Genomic DNA, 16,787 nt, shown 5'->3' with positions numbered 1-16,787 from the left:
GGCCCACTCTCTGTTCCACACAAATGATGCTGTATCACCCACCCATTTCCTTTTCCCTGGTTGTCCATCATGCCTGAAACATGTTCTCTACTCACATCTATCTGAGAGAATTCCTCTTCCTTCAAGATGCAGCTGAAATGCCCCCTTCTATACAAATCTTTAACTGATTTCTCCTCAGATATTAGTTTCCTCCCTTTATAATTATATTACCTTCTATTTATATTGCATTCAGTCTGTGCCTATATTCTGTACTTAATTATACATATATATCGGGTGTCTTAAAAGTCTTAGTTTAGTTTTAAACCAATAAACCTTAAAGCTATTTAAGTGAATAACTTTAATAAAGCTTAATACTATGCTAAGACTTTTGAGGCACCTTGTATACATATACTCTGAGATACATAAATATGTATATATTTATGCATACATCCATATATACCTATATATGCACATATACATCTAAATATACATATACACATCTACACATATATCTATCTCTATAGTTATAAATGTACACATACAAATGTTATTTCCCCTAATAGGATGCAAGCTTCATGAGTGTCTTTTTTGGTTTTTTGTGCTCCTGTCACTTAGAACAACCCTCACAGATAGTAGATGCTTAACAAACACTTAATTAATTGATGGATCTGCTTTTGTAGAGGAAGGTTCCTTACCAGGGCTTCCCTATACCAGTGAAATTATATATTGAGTCAAAAAAAATCATTGGTAAAATTATAGATTTTTTTCAAAGCATCATGGTAATGAAGAGTTACAAGGGAAAAAAAATGGTATTGCTGTGGTAAATAGTGGATTTAGTGAGCCCTAGGTTTGAGAATGAAATAGGACTATTTGGAAATAGCCTGCTGAAATTCAGTTTCACAGGGAGTGAATAAAAAAAAAAAAAGAGGACGCACAGCTCTATGTAGCCTGTGAGGGAGGTAAATTTTTCTATATCCCTTTTACCTTTGTGATGCATCATGCTTCAGCAAACTGTTAATTCGATTGACGATCCAACTGAAGAGGCGACCATACAGCGTCTTTGCTGTAGCGTCTCTGACGTCATTAGCTTTTTCCATGGTATTAGGACGAATAATTGTTTCTCCTCGAGTCACCACACAGTGGGAGGTGAGAGCTTCTTGTAGCTCATCTGCCTGAATGAAAAGCAAAGCTGCAGCTGAAAAATAAATAAGAGCTCTGTTATGAAAAATGCCAGCAATGGGGATAATCAAACACATCTAGCTTTTTGTTGCTGACAATGTGTTTTCCCCACAATAGCCCTGTGGGTAGTCCAGGCACCATTTTACCCATTTTACAGATAGGAAAAGTGAGGCTGAGGGAGGTTATCGGACTCGCTCAAAATCCCATACCTAAAGTAGCAGGGTTGTGTTTTGAACTTACTTCAAAACCATTGCTCTTTTTACTTCATCAAAACCTGGGGGTGGGGGTGAATGGGTCTTTTTTCCCTCAGGAATAATAACGACAATCATAAAAAACCACTACTACCACATACCACCACAACTACTCTCACTCCTCACACTTATATAGCATTTTCCTCCTAACAACCCTCTAAAGAAGGCAGTAAAAGCCTTATAACTCCTATTTTACAGATGAAGAAATGGAGACTCTAGGAGGTAACGTCTTTATGATCATATAGTTACTATGTAGTCTGAGGCAGAATGTGAATTTGAGATTGTTGACTTGTAGTACTACAGCAATAAAGAGCACTTTAGTTTATCTTCGTTTAAGTACATGATATTCCATAATGAAATCTAAATACATGAAGACAGTGCATGGAGAAATAATTTGTTTTTAACAAATTTCTAATTTTTATTGATTCATTTGGCTTTTACATCACATTTATTTCCAAATATATCCCTCTTCTCCCCCTGTCCTGTAAGTAATCCCTTACAAAAAAAAATAAAAAAAGAGGAAAAAAAAGTAGGTTAGCAACACTAACCAATATACAAATCATGTCTGATAGTATATGTATACAATCCTTCATACCCAAAGCCCCCCAGAGAGAGATAATTTTAAGGTAGATGCGTAACTTTGCTTGGTCATTAGTCTCTCTCCATTCATAAACATCTTGGTGAATATTATGCTTACGTTCTTATCTATACTGGGAGTTTATACAAAATCAAAGCAAGCCCTAAAGTGCAGCATTTGATCAACCAGATGGCTGCTTTTTTCTGAACAATGCCAGGCAATTGAATTCTGTCTGAATTTTTCACTGAAGTGACAAAAATGACCAGCTATTTTGTTGTCATGGAGACACAGCTGTATGTGGTTGGTGTCTTCCAATCTTAGCTTGCCTTCTTTAAAAATTGGAAAATCTACAGGCATTTTACAACCAGTATTTGGTTTTTTAAAACCAATATACGTATATATTTTTAACACAATAGATTCCTGTGGATTCTGGACCTCAGATTAAATAAGTTAAGATAGAAAAGAAGATAAGGATGTATGTGTGTGTATATATATCAATACATATACATACATGTATATGTATGCATATATACACATTATTTAAAATATACTTTGTGGTACATCAAGCAACCCATAACACACAGATCATCTTAACATTTACATTTCAAACTTCAGAATATTTTCTAGCTACATGTTTCAATTGTTGTCTTTTTCTGGACAACTGCTATACCTTGAATAAATGCCTAAATGTTACAGGACACTGGAAATTAATAGCAATTAAACTCAATGAACCAAAATAATAGGAATTATTTTTATTATTAATATAATAAAGACACCTTTCCACAACTAATATCAATTTGGTGGAGTTAATATTTACACTAGTTGTTAGAATGTTTTAATTTTTTTAGTTTAAGCATTTAGGACAAAGGAGTTCTGGTTATTTGGCTAAATTTGTTGAACCCCTTCTTGGTGGTTTTTTAATACTGAATTAACATATATTTTAAGGGGTCAGGAGAGCATTCCCTTTTGTTGGTTTCTTACCAATGTGATTTAACTATATAAATATTGTTATCGATTGTTAGAATATATTCCTTCCCCTTCCTTCTATATCTAGCTAAGTGTGATTTATACAACTATGCGAAACATAGTTGGCTTTTGGTATATACCATCCAAGTATGTACTATCCAGCACGCATCTCTTAGAACTTTATTCCACTGATTATTTGCAATTTATCTCAGTTCTCATGGCAATATATGATTGGGAATATCTTTTAATTTGCTTCTCCATGTTGGGCAAGATGTATCTTGGTGGCTCAGAGAGTCCATTAGTGTTTTTAGAGTCATGAGTAGAGGATTGCTATAAGACCTTCATGTATGTTCTCATTACCATATACCAACCAAAGAGCCACCTTAGTTTAGTCTGAGATAATTCTGCAATTTCTGGGTAACCTGAGAATAAAGTTATAGGGTAAGGTACCTCCTGACAATCACCTCTTTATGGGTGATGCCCTGACAGAGAATTCCTTTAGGCACAACATTCTTTGAACTTTCATAATTTTCATAAAACCAGGAAAATCAGTTTTGAGGCAAACATGCAAATTAGGTTTGGATTATTATGGGGTTGGGGAGCCCAGGATAAACTTAGACGTGCATTTCCTAACCATTTCTTTTGGGTAGAAAATATACATAATCCAGAAACTTAGGGTATGTTTTCTTCCTTTGACCCCATTTTTTAGCTTCGCAATTTTTTTTTGCATAATTAACTCAGTGTAGAGTTATGGAAAGTACAGTACATTTGAAGTCAAGGGTTCTACTTAATACTTTTGAAACCTTGAGCAGGCTACAACCTTCCAGAGACTGCTTTCTCACCTGTAAAATAAAGGAGTTAGACTAGATCAGGGATTCTTCTGCTTTTGTGTGTGGGGGGGGGGAGGAGGAGGAATTCTTTAGAAGTCTTGTGAAACCTAAGAACACCCCTTATCAGAATTATATTTTCTTGCCTATATTCATGATGTAAGGAAATGCTAAAATTTAAAGACTGGTGGACATAAAAAGGTCATAACCCCCCTGAAATCTATCCCTTGACGTTGGCTTAAGAACCTTTAGACTCAATGATAGTCCTTTTCAAGTGAACCTATAATATTTTGATTTATGACCTAGAAGCTAAACCTATCTTTAAAATGCTAACTCTTACATAGTATGACCTTTAGGTTGAAACGTTCAGTTTCATGGGGGAAGGCTGCTGAGGTACCTTCCAACAATCTAATTCTGTGATTTTGTGAAATAGGATTTAGAGTTAGAAAGAATCTTAGAAAAAACCTAGTCCAAGCTCATTTTTACCTTTAATAAGGAAGCTACTATTGCTGAATTGTTTCACTTGTGTCTGACTCATTGTGACCCCATTTGGGGTTTTCTTGGCAAAGATACTGGAGTGGTTTGCCATCTCATTCTTTGGATAAGTAAGCTGACGTCCAGGGAAATGTAGTGACTTGCAAAGGTCACAGAGATAGTTATTAGCTAAGCCAGGATTCCTCTTCAGGTACACTGTCTCTGAATTCTTGCCACTATCCCCAAACTGCCTTTCTCATTGATATTAAACTAATTAGATAACCATAGAGACAATTCCTTACCAGCTTTTATATGTAGGCATAAAATATCTATTTTTTAAAATGGACATTTTTTGTTTTTATTTACATATGAACTGAATCTGACTATTGTTTTAAGGTTTCTATATGTAAATACAACTGCTATAAATGACTATCATGTGATACATATGCTACACTAAGATGTAGAAAAGAAAAATGTAATCGTGAATGGAAGGCGATAAACTCACAGTTCTCAAGTGCTGCTGGGTTGGCAATGTTGCTTTTGTCAATCTGGTGCTCAGTTGCCACAGAAAAAAATTCAATATTACCCACATTTAAAATTGCAGCTAGAATGCTGTATACACTTCCAAGTTCCTGGGAGAAAAAAGGACAGAAGTATTGGTGTCCATAAATCTCATTCATGTCTCTATTTTAGGAAGTGGCTGACTATAGGCTGACTTTTCCTACAGGAAGAGAACATACACTGTTAGCCTGTCTCCCACGGTCTCCCCTTGTCCTCGGACTCTTAGGACCCTTAACTTCTTTCAAGGTTCAGTTCACGGGCTACCACTTGAAATGCTGCTGTAGGAGACTCTGATTTCCCCCAGTTTTTATCCCACCCCACACATGTATTACTTTGTGTGTGTGGTAGGTGTATTTCTTTTTACCTCTCTGTGTTTATATTCCCTCTGTACCCAACCAAAATAGGAGCTTTTTTGTTTTTTGTTTGTCTTCGTAGCACCTAGGATATAGTAGGTGCTATGGAGACCTTTATCTTCCTGCTACACAGATGTCATCACAAATTGGATGGCCCAGCAAAAGCAGGCCTCAGGGAACTCTCTCCCTAGATCTATCCTCCCTTAAGCCCTGTTGTCCAGGTCCAACCAAGTACCTCCCTCTGTATTTCTAGCATTAGCACAGTACTTGGCACATAGTAGGCACTTAATAAATGTTTTTTGATTTGTTGTTTATTGGTTGATCAAAAAAGGACAAAACCAATGAAAATAATCATGCAATCAGACCATTCTTGTCTGTCCTCATCCTATCCCTATTCCTTGTGCAAATGGATATAATCTATACCTCCTGTGGTGGCAGATGTTTTCTGGGAAAAATCCCAATGGAAATTTAAGCAGGGGTGGGTGGGAAAACTATTCTCCTTGAACATGAGCAGAAGGGTCAAGAAAGCAATTTTTTGTCTCTCTTTTCCTAGCACATCCTTCCTAGGCAGCAGGGAGGTCTACTATAGCTCCATTGGGGTGGATTGACCTTTATGCCAACTCTGAGATTTCATCTCCCTCCTCCATAGAAGTCCCATCATTCATTGTCTTCAGCATAGTGTGGGACATAATACCAACATTTCTGCTCAGTAGAGAGTCCCATGCCATCAAACTCTTGCAGTTCAGATCTCCACACCCATAAGAAGTTTAGGAATACCCCACATCTCCCCCTTTTATGCAGATATCCATCTGTCTATTTCTTGTCCTCTCTGCCCCTCTTGACCACAATTCTTCTTTTCAGCTACAAATATCACAAGATTCTAAAACTCTGGGGCATTCTGCCCATGAACCCTGTCTCCTTTGCCTAAAGCCATGACTACAAATTCCATTATGGTCTAAGGCAATTCCTGTACCCATTGCACTAAATTATAGAGGGGCTGGCTGTGGTCTGCTTGGGAGGGGATTGGGGTGCTCACCCAGATGAAATCATATGTAGCCAATGATATTCTGCGTGCACCATCTCCTCTGTTTCTCACAATAACTCTCTGAAGTAAATTCTAAAGGTATTATTATTTCTATTTTACAAATGATGAAATGGGTCTAGAGGTGTTGAGTGACTTGCTGAGCATCACACAATGCTCATAATTATTGGAGGTAAGATTTGAACTCATGTCTTCCTGGTTCTAAGTCCAATGTGCTTTCCACCAGGTAACACTGTGGCAAGCGCTGACATATAGTATGACATGCAATTCTTTTATTTCCACTGTTTCAGCATTTAATATAGTGCAGATCTCACAGTTAATAGAAATGACTTATTAAAAGATATGCCAAGTCAAGCAGAAACTTTCAATAGGATAGCAACATGTGGGAAGACTAACTCCCAGTAGGTATCCTCATAAAATGATTCTTTTGAGTGCATAGATCTATCAATAAATCCTGATTTATAAAGCAGACAAATCTCAGAAAAAAACCCAAATAGATGTGTTTTCTTTTACATCAGGTAGAATGCACACAGTAGCTGACATATGAGTGAACTTTTCCTGTAGATGTTAAATGTGAATTTTGACCATCATGAGAAAAATTACAGAAAATCAGATAAAATAGAACAAAAACTATGGTTATATCTGGCCACAAGGCAAGTGTTTTTTTTCATAATCTAATTAAACAAACATTTATCGAATGCCTAAAACATGTTAGGCATGGGGTATTAAAGAAAATAGTAAAGAGTCTTACTTTTAGGGAACTTACACTCTATATTCATATTAACATGAAACCAAAATAAAAATCTATAGTATTAGTATAAAATAATCTCCCCAAATCTTTAGATTATATGAACACTAATTAGTTACATTCAATTTCCACAAAGACAAAAGCTTTTTAAATTAAATTAAAATTTTAAATTAAAAAAAAGTTTTGGTGTTCTCCAATTTTTGCTGTTTGTACAGTGATTCATATTTGTCCTCCATCCTTTCTAAGTATGCTTAACTTACAAACATGAAATTACAATGTGATCTTAGGACATATGTACTTAATCCATCGAGCAAATTATATTCATTGTGAAGACCAGCACAATTATTTATTGCCAGAATCCGTGAGGAAAAGCAAATCCCTATACATAGGGGATCCCAAGAAGCCATATCTTTAGTAAACTGTGAAGTCAAAATGTGGAAACAGAGAATATAGAAATAAAATGGAAAGGATCCATGTGAGTGCTAAATGAGCTACGGAAAGTTAAAACCATTTTACTTGGTTGATATATCGGGAACCAGAATCAGGATGGAAATGAAGACAAGAGGTCCACTTATCGTTTGAACTCTTTAGCTTACCCTCTTGAAAATAAAATAAGAAAAGTGCAGGTCAAAATTCAAAGTCTGCAAAGGAATAAGTTAATTTAATTTTATCATAATAGTAATTCGGATTTATGTAATATTTTGCAGCTGACAAAGTTCCTTCCTCACAATATTCCTGTTTAGCAGGTAATATATCCTAATCATCATTTTGCAGATATGGAAACTGAGGACTAGAGAGCTTAAAAAACTTGTCCAGGCTCACACAGCTAGCAGTTTTAGAGCTGGAAATTAAGGACCAGAGTTTAAACTCTATTTTCTGAGTTACAGCATGCTGCTTCATATGTGCTGAGGCACCTTCTGAGAAACTTTGATTATATAAGTAAGTGAGGTTAATATTAGCAGAAAGCAATTTTAAAAATCTACAGATCTCTAAATGAATAGGATTGATATCTTCACTACACACATTTTGAATAACTTTATAGTGCATTTCTATCAATGACTGTTTATGGTATGCCCAGCTAGTAAAACTTTCTAAATTTATGGAAAGGCATAAACTGTTTTATAACCCTAAGCTATTTTTATACATCCAGACGCACAAAGGAACTAAATTAAGTCTCCTATAAATTAAGTGTTTATGAGGATACACATTCACCCTTTATGGCCTTAAGGGCATCACTCAGGAAATGGAAGTTAAAACTCAGTTGGATCTCCCCAATGATCTGGAGGAGGTCATGTGTCTATCTGTAAGTCCAATAAATACCCAGTGAACAATTTTATCCTTTCACACAACGCTGGGCATTATATGAAAATAATAAAACAAGGAGTAATCATTCAGAAATAGAAAATAAATAAAAGAAATCTGAGTTAAATGATGAAAATAATTACAGATCAAATCTATGACCATGTGGTTTGTGTCATTATTTATCAATAAACACTTATGATATGCTACTAGTTTATCAATCCTGGTTTAATAAATGTGTTTACTCATTATTGACCAAAAAACAGGCTTGAACTTCATTAAAACTCACCTCCATCGTGAAACCTATCACTTTGAAGCATTGTTCAATTAATTCAAATTGGGACTTATAGAAACTGTTGTTCAACAAGTCCTGCTGCATTCTGAGATGTTCATTTTGGAGGTACCTGAAAAGATGTATGAAGGAAAGGTTACAACTAAAAGTCACTGGAAAACAAAATTATTTCATGCCCCACAGAACAGTTCTTTATTTTACCTGGGAGGTTTATTTTCAGGCAATTTATAATGGGCCAGTTTTTTCTTTTCTGCCAAACCCGCATAGATGTAGTAAAAAATATGGAAATTTTTTTCTCCACTGAAACAATAAAGAGATGTTAATGAAGTGGTAAGTAAAGTTAGTTACTACTTGCTAAACTTGTTTTTGCCAAATTTGCATTAAAATGCCAGTGCAGACCTTTTCCCATGGATCTTGGTAGTAGCTGTACACTAGACTTACTACTTGGAAAAATAACTTTTAAGAGCAACCTTAAAAAAAATAAAGAAATAAAATTCTCATTGAAATCATGCTTAAAGACATCAACTCTATATTTGGAGAAAAGTGAAAGTACATATGTGCTTTAATAAAATAACAATCTTTTAACTCTGTGTCCACTTCTGATCTTTTTTTTTTTTTTATCTATCTTCTACTTATAAGATTTGTAGTTGTTTCTCATTGCTTCTGGGATAAAATAGAAACTCCTCAGCTTAGTATTAAAATTCTCCCTCCCTCCTTCCTTTCTTCCTTTTATTCTGTTCCTTTTTTACATCACTGGCACTTCTCAATAATTCTTCCCCCCAATCCTATCATCAATATAACAATCTCTTATAATAAATAAATCAGCAAGAAAAACAAATAAACATATTTGCCATGTCTGAAAATGTATGTCTCCTTCTGAACCCACAATCTAGCATGTCTCTGACAAGAAGGAAAGGCATATTTCACTTGTGGTACTCTGAAGCCATAACTGGACACCACAGCCTTCCTTTTCAGCCATATTTCACATCATTTCCCTTCAGTCAAACTAGCTGGTCTTCTGATGCCAAACTTGGCATTCTATCCCGGTTTAGCTGTCTACAGAAAGTCTATACCATACACTGGGGATGAACTCTTTCATCACTGCCACTTCTTAGCTTTCTTTAAGGTTCAACTCAGAGCCTTTCCTGGTTAGTTGTTAGCACTCTATCCCCTCTTCAAATGAACTAATATTTATTTGCATTGATCTTACATTGCCCCTACTATAATGTCAGATGCTTGAGGATAAGGACCATTTGTCATTTTGTCTTTGAATTCTCAGAAAACAAAATAATGCATTGCATGTAGTAGGTGCTTAATAAATGCTTTGTTGAATTGAACTGAATGTGTGAACCAATTCTGCTTTTTTTGGGGAGGGGCTTACTTACTACTTAGTGTTTGTTATATGTCTTTGTATTAAAACATTACACTTTGATAGTGAAATAATGTTACATTATAATAATACACTATAATTAAATCATTCCAAAATCTTTGAACATATAGGGGTTTTTCCAGTTCTTCACTGTTATGCATAAGAGCATCATGAGTATTTTTGATAGGTGATTCAAAAGTTTTTTTTTCCTTTCCTATATTCTTAGGATATGGTCCTAGTAGAAGGATTACTGGTCAAAAAGTCAGATTAATCTAATAACACATTGCATATTACCATATTTCTTTCAAAAATGACTATCCCAGTTTTCTTCACTTTGCAGTCTAAGAATTTTGTTTTCCATTGACTTTTAGTTGTAATCTTTAATTCAAGATATCATTCACACATCTTTTTCAGGTTTCTCCAAAATGAACATCTCAGAATGCAGCAGGACATGTTGAACAATAGTTTCTAGTACATCAAAGGAGTAATGTGTCTATTTTGTTATAGATTTTCTGACTTTTTTTGTGATTAGATAGTGTGACATTTTATATAACACAATTAAAAGTGAAATACAGTTTACTTATTTTCTTCAATATACAGTCTGACATATGAATAGGTGATTTTGATGTTAACTGAATTGCTCTCTCCAAAATGACTGCAATTCTTAGAGGAAATATTGTTTTTGAAATAATTTTTTTTAAAATTATGAACTCAGTAGTAATCAATAAACATGCAAATTTTCATATACAAAGGACAAAAAAGAGCAGTTCATATGAAGCTATGAATCTACCACATAAATGTTTTTTTTAAATGTACACTAAATTTAACGTGGCAGTATCAACACTCTGTTGCTTATTTGAATCTCCCTTTTAATTTCCTTCTGCTTTAGTATATGTATTTTTAAAAGTGGCTTTTGAGGGGCAGAGCCAAGATGGCAGACTAGAAGCAGAGACTTGCTAGAACTCTCCCCCCAAGCCCAGCCAAATATCTGTAAAAAAATGAATAAACAAATTCTGGAGCTGCAGAACCCATAGAATGATGGAGTGAAGGAAATCTCTAGCCCAAGACAGCCTGAAAGGTCAATATGAAGCATCTATCACACCATGCAGGGAGCAGTTCAGTGTGGGCCATGATGCCAGGACCTGAGCAGGCCTTAGGGACTGAATCTCTGGCACCTGTGGCAGTTTCCAGACTTCACATCCCCAAAATGCCAAGCACAAATTGGAAGATCAGTGGCAAAAACCTGTCAGACTTGTGTGAGAGAGTAGAATGGTCTGACCCTAGCCCCAAGGAGGTAGAGGGGGTGGAGGAACCGACTGTACCTGCAGCAGGGACAGAGGCAGTGGCTGTTTCTGGAATTCTAGGTTCACAGATTGTGGGGAGATCAAGTGGCTGACAGCACAACCCACACCACCATTGGAAGCAGAGAACTGCCTTGACAAAGACCTCAAAAGTCAAATAAATGACTGGGGAAATGAGCAAAAACTGGAAAAAGAATCAGACTATGAAATCTTACTTTGGTGACCAGGAAGACCAAAATATACAAACAGAAGACAACAAAGTCAAAGCTCGTACATCCAAAGCCTCCAAGAAAAATAGGAATTGGTTTCAGGACATGGAAGAGTTCAAAAAGGATTCTGAAAATCAAGTAAGAGAAGTAGAGCAAAAACTGGGAAAAGAAATGAGAGTGATGCAAAAAAATCATGAAAAATGAGTCAACTGCTTGCTAAAGGGGACCTAAAAATGCTGAAGAAAATAACACCTTAAAAATAGACTAAACCAAATGACAAAAAAGATCTAAAAAGTCAAACGAGGAGAAGAATGCCTTAAAAAGTAGAATTAGCCAGATGGAAAAGGATGTCCAAAAGCTCACTGAAGAAAATAATTCCTTAAAGATTAGCATGGAGCAGATGCAAGCTAATGACTTTATAAAAAAATCAAGAAATTATAAAAAAAACCCCACAGGAATGAAAAATAGCAGACAATGTGAAATATCTCATTGGAAAAACAACTGACCTGGAAAATAGGTCCAGGGGGGACAATTTAAAAACTACTGATTACATGAACTCCATGATCAAAAAAAGAGTATAGAAATCATCTTTCAAGAAATTATCAAGGAAAACAGCCCTGATATTCTAGAACCAAAGGGTAAAATAGATATTGAAAAAATCCACCAATCACCTCCTGAAAGAGAATCCAAAAGGAAAATTCCTAGGAATGTTGTAATCAAATTTCAGAGCTCCCAGGTCATGGAGAAAATATTGGAAGTAGCCATAAAGAAACACTTTGAGTATTGTGGAAACACAATCAGGATAACACAAGATCTAGCAGTTTCTACATTAAGGGATCAGGGGCTTGGAATATGATTTTCCAGAGGTCAAAGGAACTAGGCTTAAAACCAAAAATCTTCTACCCAGCAAAACTGAGTATAATACTTCAAGGGAAAAAATGAAACTTCAGTAAAATAGAGGACTTTCAAGCATGATGAAAATACCAGAACAGACTAGAAAATTTGACTTTCAAACATAAGAATCAAGAGTAGCATGAAAAGGCAAACAGGAAAGAGAAATCACAAGGGGCTTACTAAAGTTGAACTGTTAGGGTTCCTACATGGAAAGATTTGTAACTGTTGGGTCTTTTCTCAGTATTAGGGTAGTTGGAGGGATTATATACATATAGACAGAGGGCACAGGGTGAGTTGGAAAGGAAGGGATGATACCTAAAAAAGTAAAATTAAGAGGTGAGAGAGGAATAAATTGGGAGAAAGAGGAAGGGAGAAATAGAATGGGGTAAATTATCTCTCATATAAATGAGGCAAGAAAAAGTTTTTTCAATGGAGGGTTACAGCAGGAAGGTGAGAAAGAAAGAGTGAACCTTACTCTCATCAGATTTGACTTAAGGAGGGAATAGAATGCACACTCAATTTGGTCTGAAAATCTATCTTACACTATAGGAAAATAGGGGGAAAGGGGATAAGTGGGATGCAGGGAATGATAGAGGGGAGGGCAAATGGGAGGAGAGGTAATTAGAAGTTAAATACTTTTGAGGAGGGACAGGGTCAAAAGAGAGAATAGGATAAATGGGGGGGGCAGGATAGGATGTAGGGAAATATATTTAGTCTTTCATATCATGACTGTTATAGAAGTGCTTTGCATGACTACACATGTATAACCCATATTGAATTGTTTGCCTTCTCAGTGGGGATGGGTGAGGAAGGAGGAAGGGAGAGAAGTTAGAATTCAAAGTTTTAAAGATGAATGTTAAAAACTATTTTTACATGTAGTGAGTAGAACCAGGAGACCAATGCACCCAGTAACAGCAAAAATATAATGATGATCAACTGTGGAAGACTTAGAAATTCTGATCAATACAATGAAACATAATAGCTCCAAAGAATTCATGATGAAAAATGCTATCCACCTACAGACAGACAACTAATGGATTCTGAGTGCAAACTGAAGCATATTTTTTTCTTTTGTCTTTTTTTTGTGCAACATGGCTAATGTAGAAACAAGTTTTGCATCACTTTATGTGTATATCAATCATATTTTTTGCTTTCTCAGTGGGTGGTGGAGGGAGTAGAGAGAGGAAAAGAATTTGGAACTGAAAATAGAAAAGTAATATTGGTTCTTTTTTTCTTTTTCTTCTTTTATCATGATCACTACCTCCATTCAAACAGATCAGGTAGTAAGTATTACCAAGTAGCCAAAAAGAAACAATTCAAATATTGTGGAGCTACAGTGAGGATTACACAGGATTTGGCAGCTTCCACATTAAGGAACCAGAGGGCTTGGAATATGGCATACTGAAAGCAAAGGAATTAAGATTACAACCAAGAATCATCTAACCAGAAAAACTGAATATAATCCTTCAGGGAAAAAAATGGACATTCAATGAAATAGAGGACTTTCAAACATTCTTGAGGAAAAACCAGAGCTGAATAAAAATACAATTCTTATGAAAAACATTAAAAGGTAAAAAAGAAACAAACAAAAAAAAGAAATCATAAGATATTCAATAAAGTTAAACTGTTTATATTTCTGTATGGCAAGATAATATTTGTAACTATTAAGAACTTTATTACTATAAGAACAGTTAGAAGGAATATATCTAGATAGAGGGTGTGGATATAAGGTGACTTTAATTGAATGATAACCCCAAAAACAAAACCAAGTGGTGAGAAAGTAAATTGTACTAGAAGAAGGAAGAGTGAGGAGACTCTATGGGGGTAAATTACCCCACACAAAAGAGGCATTAAAGTGCTATTATAATGGAATGGAAAACATGGGGTTGGGATACTGGGCAGAGTTCAAACTTACTCTCATCAAAATTAGCTCAAAGAGGTAATTTCATATACAGTCAGTTGGATATACAAATCTATCTTATCCTAGAAGGAAATAAAAAGGGATGGGATAATGGAAGGGGGAGAGGGGACTGATAAAAGGGAGGGTATTTTGGGGGAGGAAGTAATTAGAAGTAAAACACTTGTGAAGAAAAGGGTGATGGGTAAGAGAGAACGGGGGAATTAAGCAAATGAAAAACAGTATGGAGGCAAATACACAGTTAGTTATCATAACTATAAATATGAATGGGATGAACTCTCCCAAAAAATGGAATAGGACAGCAAAATGGACTAAAAACCAGAATCCCCCTATATATTATTCACAAGAAACAGAGAGAGACACAGGGTAAAGGTAAGGGGCTGGAGCAGAATCTATTATTCAGCTGAAGCAAGGAGAGCAGGGGTAGCAATCATGATCTAACATAAAGCAAAAACAAAAATAGACCTAATTAAAAGAGATATAGAAGGAAACTATATCTTTCTAAAAGGTACCATAGACAATGAAGTCATATCAATACTAAAATTGTATGCACCAAATGGTATAGCATTTATATTTTTGAAGGAGAAATTGAATGAGTTACAGGAGGAAAGAGATAATAAAACTATACTAGTGGGGGACCTCAACTTTTCCCTCTCAGAACAAGGTAAATCTAATCAAAATAAACAAGAAAGAAATTAAGGAGGTGAATAAAATTCTGGAAAAGTGAGATATTATAGACCTTTGAAGAAAACTGAATGGGAATTTACTTTTTCTCAGCAGTATATAGCACCTACACAAAAGCTGACCATTTTTAGGACATTAAAAACCTCACAACAAAATGCAGAAAAGCAGAAATAGTAAGCACATCTTTTTCAGATCATAATGGAATAAAACTACATTTGATAATGGAAAATGAGAGATTAAAATTAATTGGAAATTAAATAATCTAATTCTAAAAACCAAGTTGGTCAAAGAAGAAATCATAGAAATTGATAATTTCACTAAAGAAAGCAAAAACAATGAGACAATATTCCAAAATTTATGAGATGCAGCCAAAGCATTACTTAGGGGAAAATTTATCACTCTAATTGCTTACATCAATAAAATAGAGAAAAATCAGATCAATGAATTGGGCATGCAACTAAAAAAACTATAAAAAGAACAAATTAAATTAGAAATCCTGACAATCAAAGGAGAGAGTAATAAAATTGAAAGTAAGAAAACCACTGGAGTGCTAAAACTATCAGCTTGTTTTATGGGAAAAAACAATAAAACAGATAAATCATTGGCTAATTTAATTTTAATAAGGAAAGAAGAAAATAAAATTACTAGCATAAAAATAGAAGGGGTAAAATCACCACCAAAGAAGAAGAAATTAAGGCAATTGATGGAGCTATTTTTCCCAATTATATGCCAATAAATTTCATAATCTAAAGGAAATGGATGAATATCTACAAAACTATAAATTACCCAGATTAACAGAAGAAGAAATAAAATACTTATACCAATCTTAGAAAAAGAAATTGTGCAAGCCATCAATGAAGTTTCTAAGAAAAAAAATCCCCTAAACCAGATGAATTCACAAGTGAATTCTACCGAATATTTAAAGAACAATCAATCCCAATATTATATAAACAATTTGGAAAAATAGCTGAAGAAGAAGTCCTACCAAATTCCTTTTACAACACAAATTTGGTGGTAATGCCCAAACCAAGAAAAGCCAAAACAGAGAAAGAAAATTATAGACCGATTTCCCTAATGAATATTGATGCAAAATTTTAAATAAAATACTATCAAAGAGATTAAAGCAATATATCATAAGGATCATACACTATGATCAGATGTGATTTATACCAGGAATGCAGGGTGGTTCAATATTAGGAAAACTATCAACATAATTGGCCATATTAATAACAAAACCAAAAGAAATCATAAGATTATCTCAATAGATGCTGAAAAAGTTTTTGACAAAATACAGCACCCATTCCTATTAAAAATAATAGAGAATATAGGAATAAGGTGAGCTTACCTTAAAATGATAAGCAGTATCTATCTAAAACCATCAGCAAACATCTGTAATGGGGATATTAAGCTAGAAGCATGTCCAGTATAATTGGGGTGAAGTAAGGTTGCCCATTATCACCTCTACTATTTAATATTGTACTAGAAGTATTAGCTATAGCAATAGAAGAAGAAAAAGAAATGAAAGGAATTAGAATAGGCAATGAGGAAATAAAACTATCAGTTTTTGCAAATGGCATGTTGTTAAGCTTAGAAAATCCTAGAAAATGAACTAAAAATACTACATGAAATTCTTAACAACTTTAGCAAAGTTGCAGCATACAAAATAAACTCACATAAATCATCAACATTTCTATATATTACCAACAAAGACCAGCATCAAGAGATAGAAAGAGAAATTCCATTTAAAATAACTGTAGACAATATAAAATACTTGGGAATCTGCCTGCCAAGACAAATTCAGGAACTATATGAATATAACTATAAAACAGTTTTCACACAAATAAAACTATATCTAAACAATTGG

At 34.7% G+C, this 16,787-nt stretch overlaps 1 protein-coding gene across 1 annotated transcript in view; it reads right to left on the bottom strand.

The window, feature by feature from the left end:
• The window catches only part of MYO3A (myosin IIIA), a 247,917-nt gene that overhangs the window by 99,578 nt on the left and 131,552 nt on the right, over window positions 1-16,787 (bottom strand). The window contains exons 15-18 of the mRNA XM_072651758.1: window positions 8,750-8,848; window positions 8,546-8,660; window positions 4,759-4,885; window positions 964-1,174 (exon numbers count right to left, since the gene is read on the bottom strand). Coding sequence (XP_072507859.1) covers window positions 964-1,174; window positions 4,759-4,885; window positions 8,546-8,660; window positions 8,750-8,848 — 552 coding nt within the window. The remainder of the gene's footprint in view (window positions 1-963; window positions 1,175-4,758; window positions 4,886-8,545; window positions 8,661-8,749; window positions 8,849-16,787) is intronic.

Source organism: Notamacropus eugenii, chromosome 3 (genome assembly GCF_028372415.1).
Source record: "Notamacropus eugenii isolate mMacEug1 chromosome 3, mMacEug1.pri_v2, whole genome shotgun sequence".
In the NCBI taxonomy this organism is placed as follows: Eukaryota; Metazoa; Chordata; class Mammalia; order Diprotodontia; family Macropodidae; genus Notamacropus; species Notamacropus eugenii.
The sequence above is the reverse complement of the archived record's forward strand: the minus strand, read 5'-3'. Positions and strand labels throughout refer to the sequence as shown.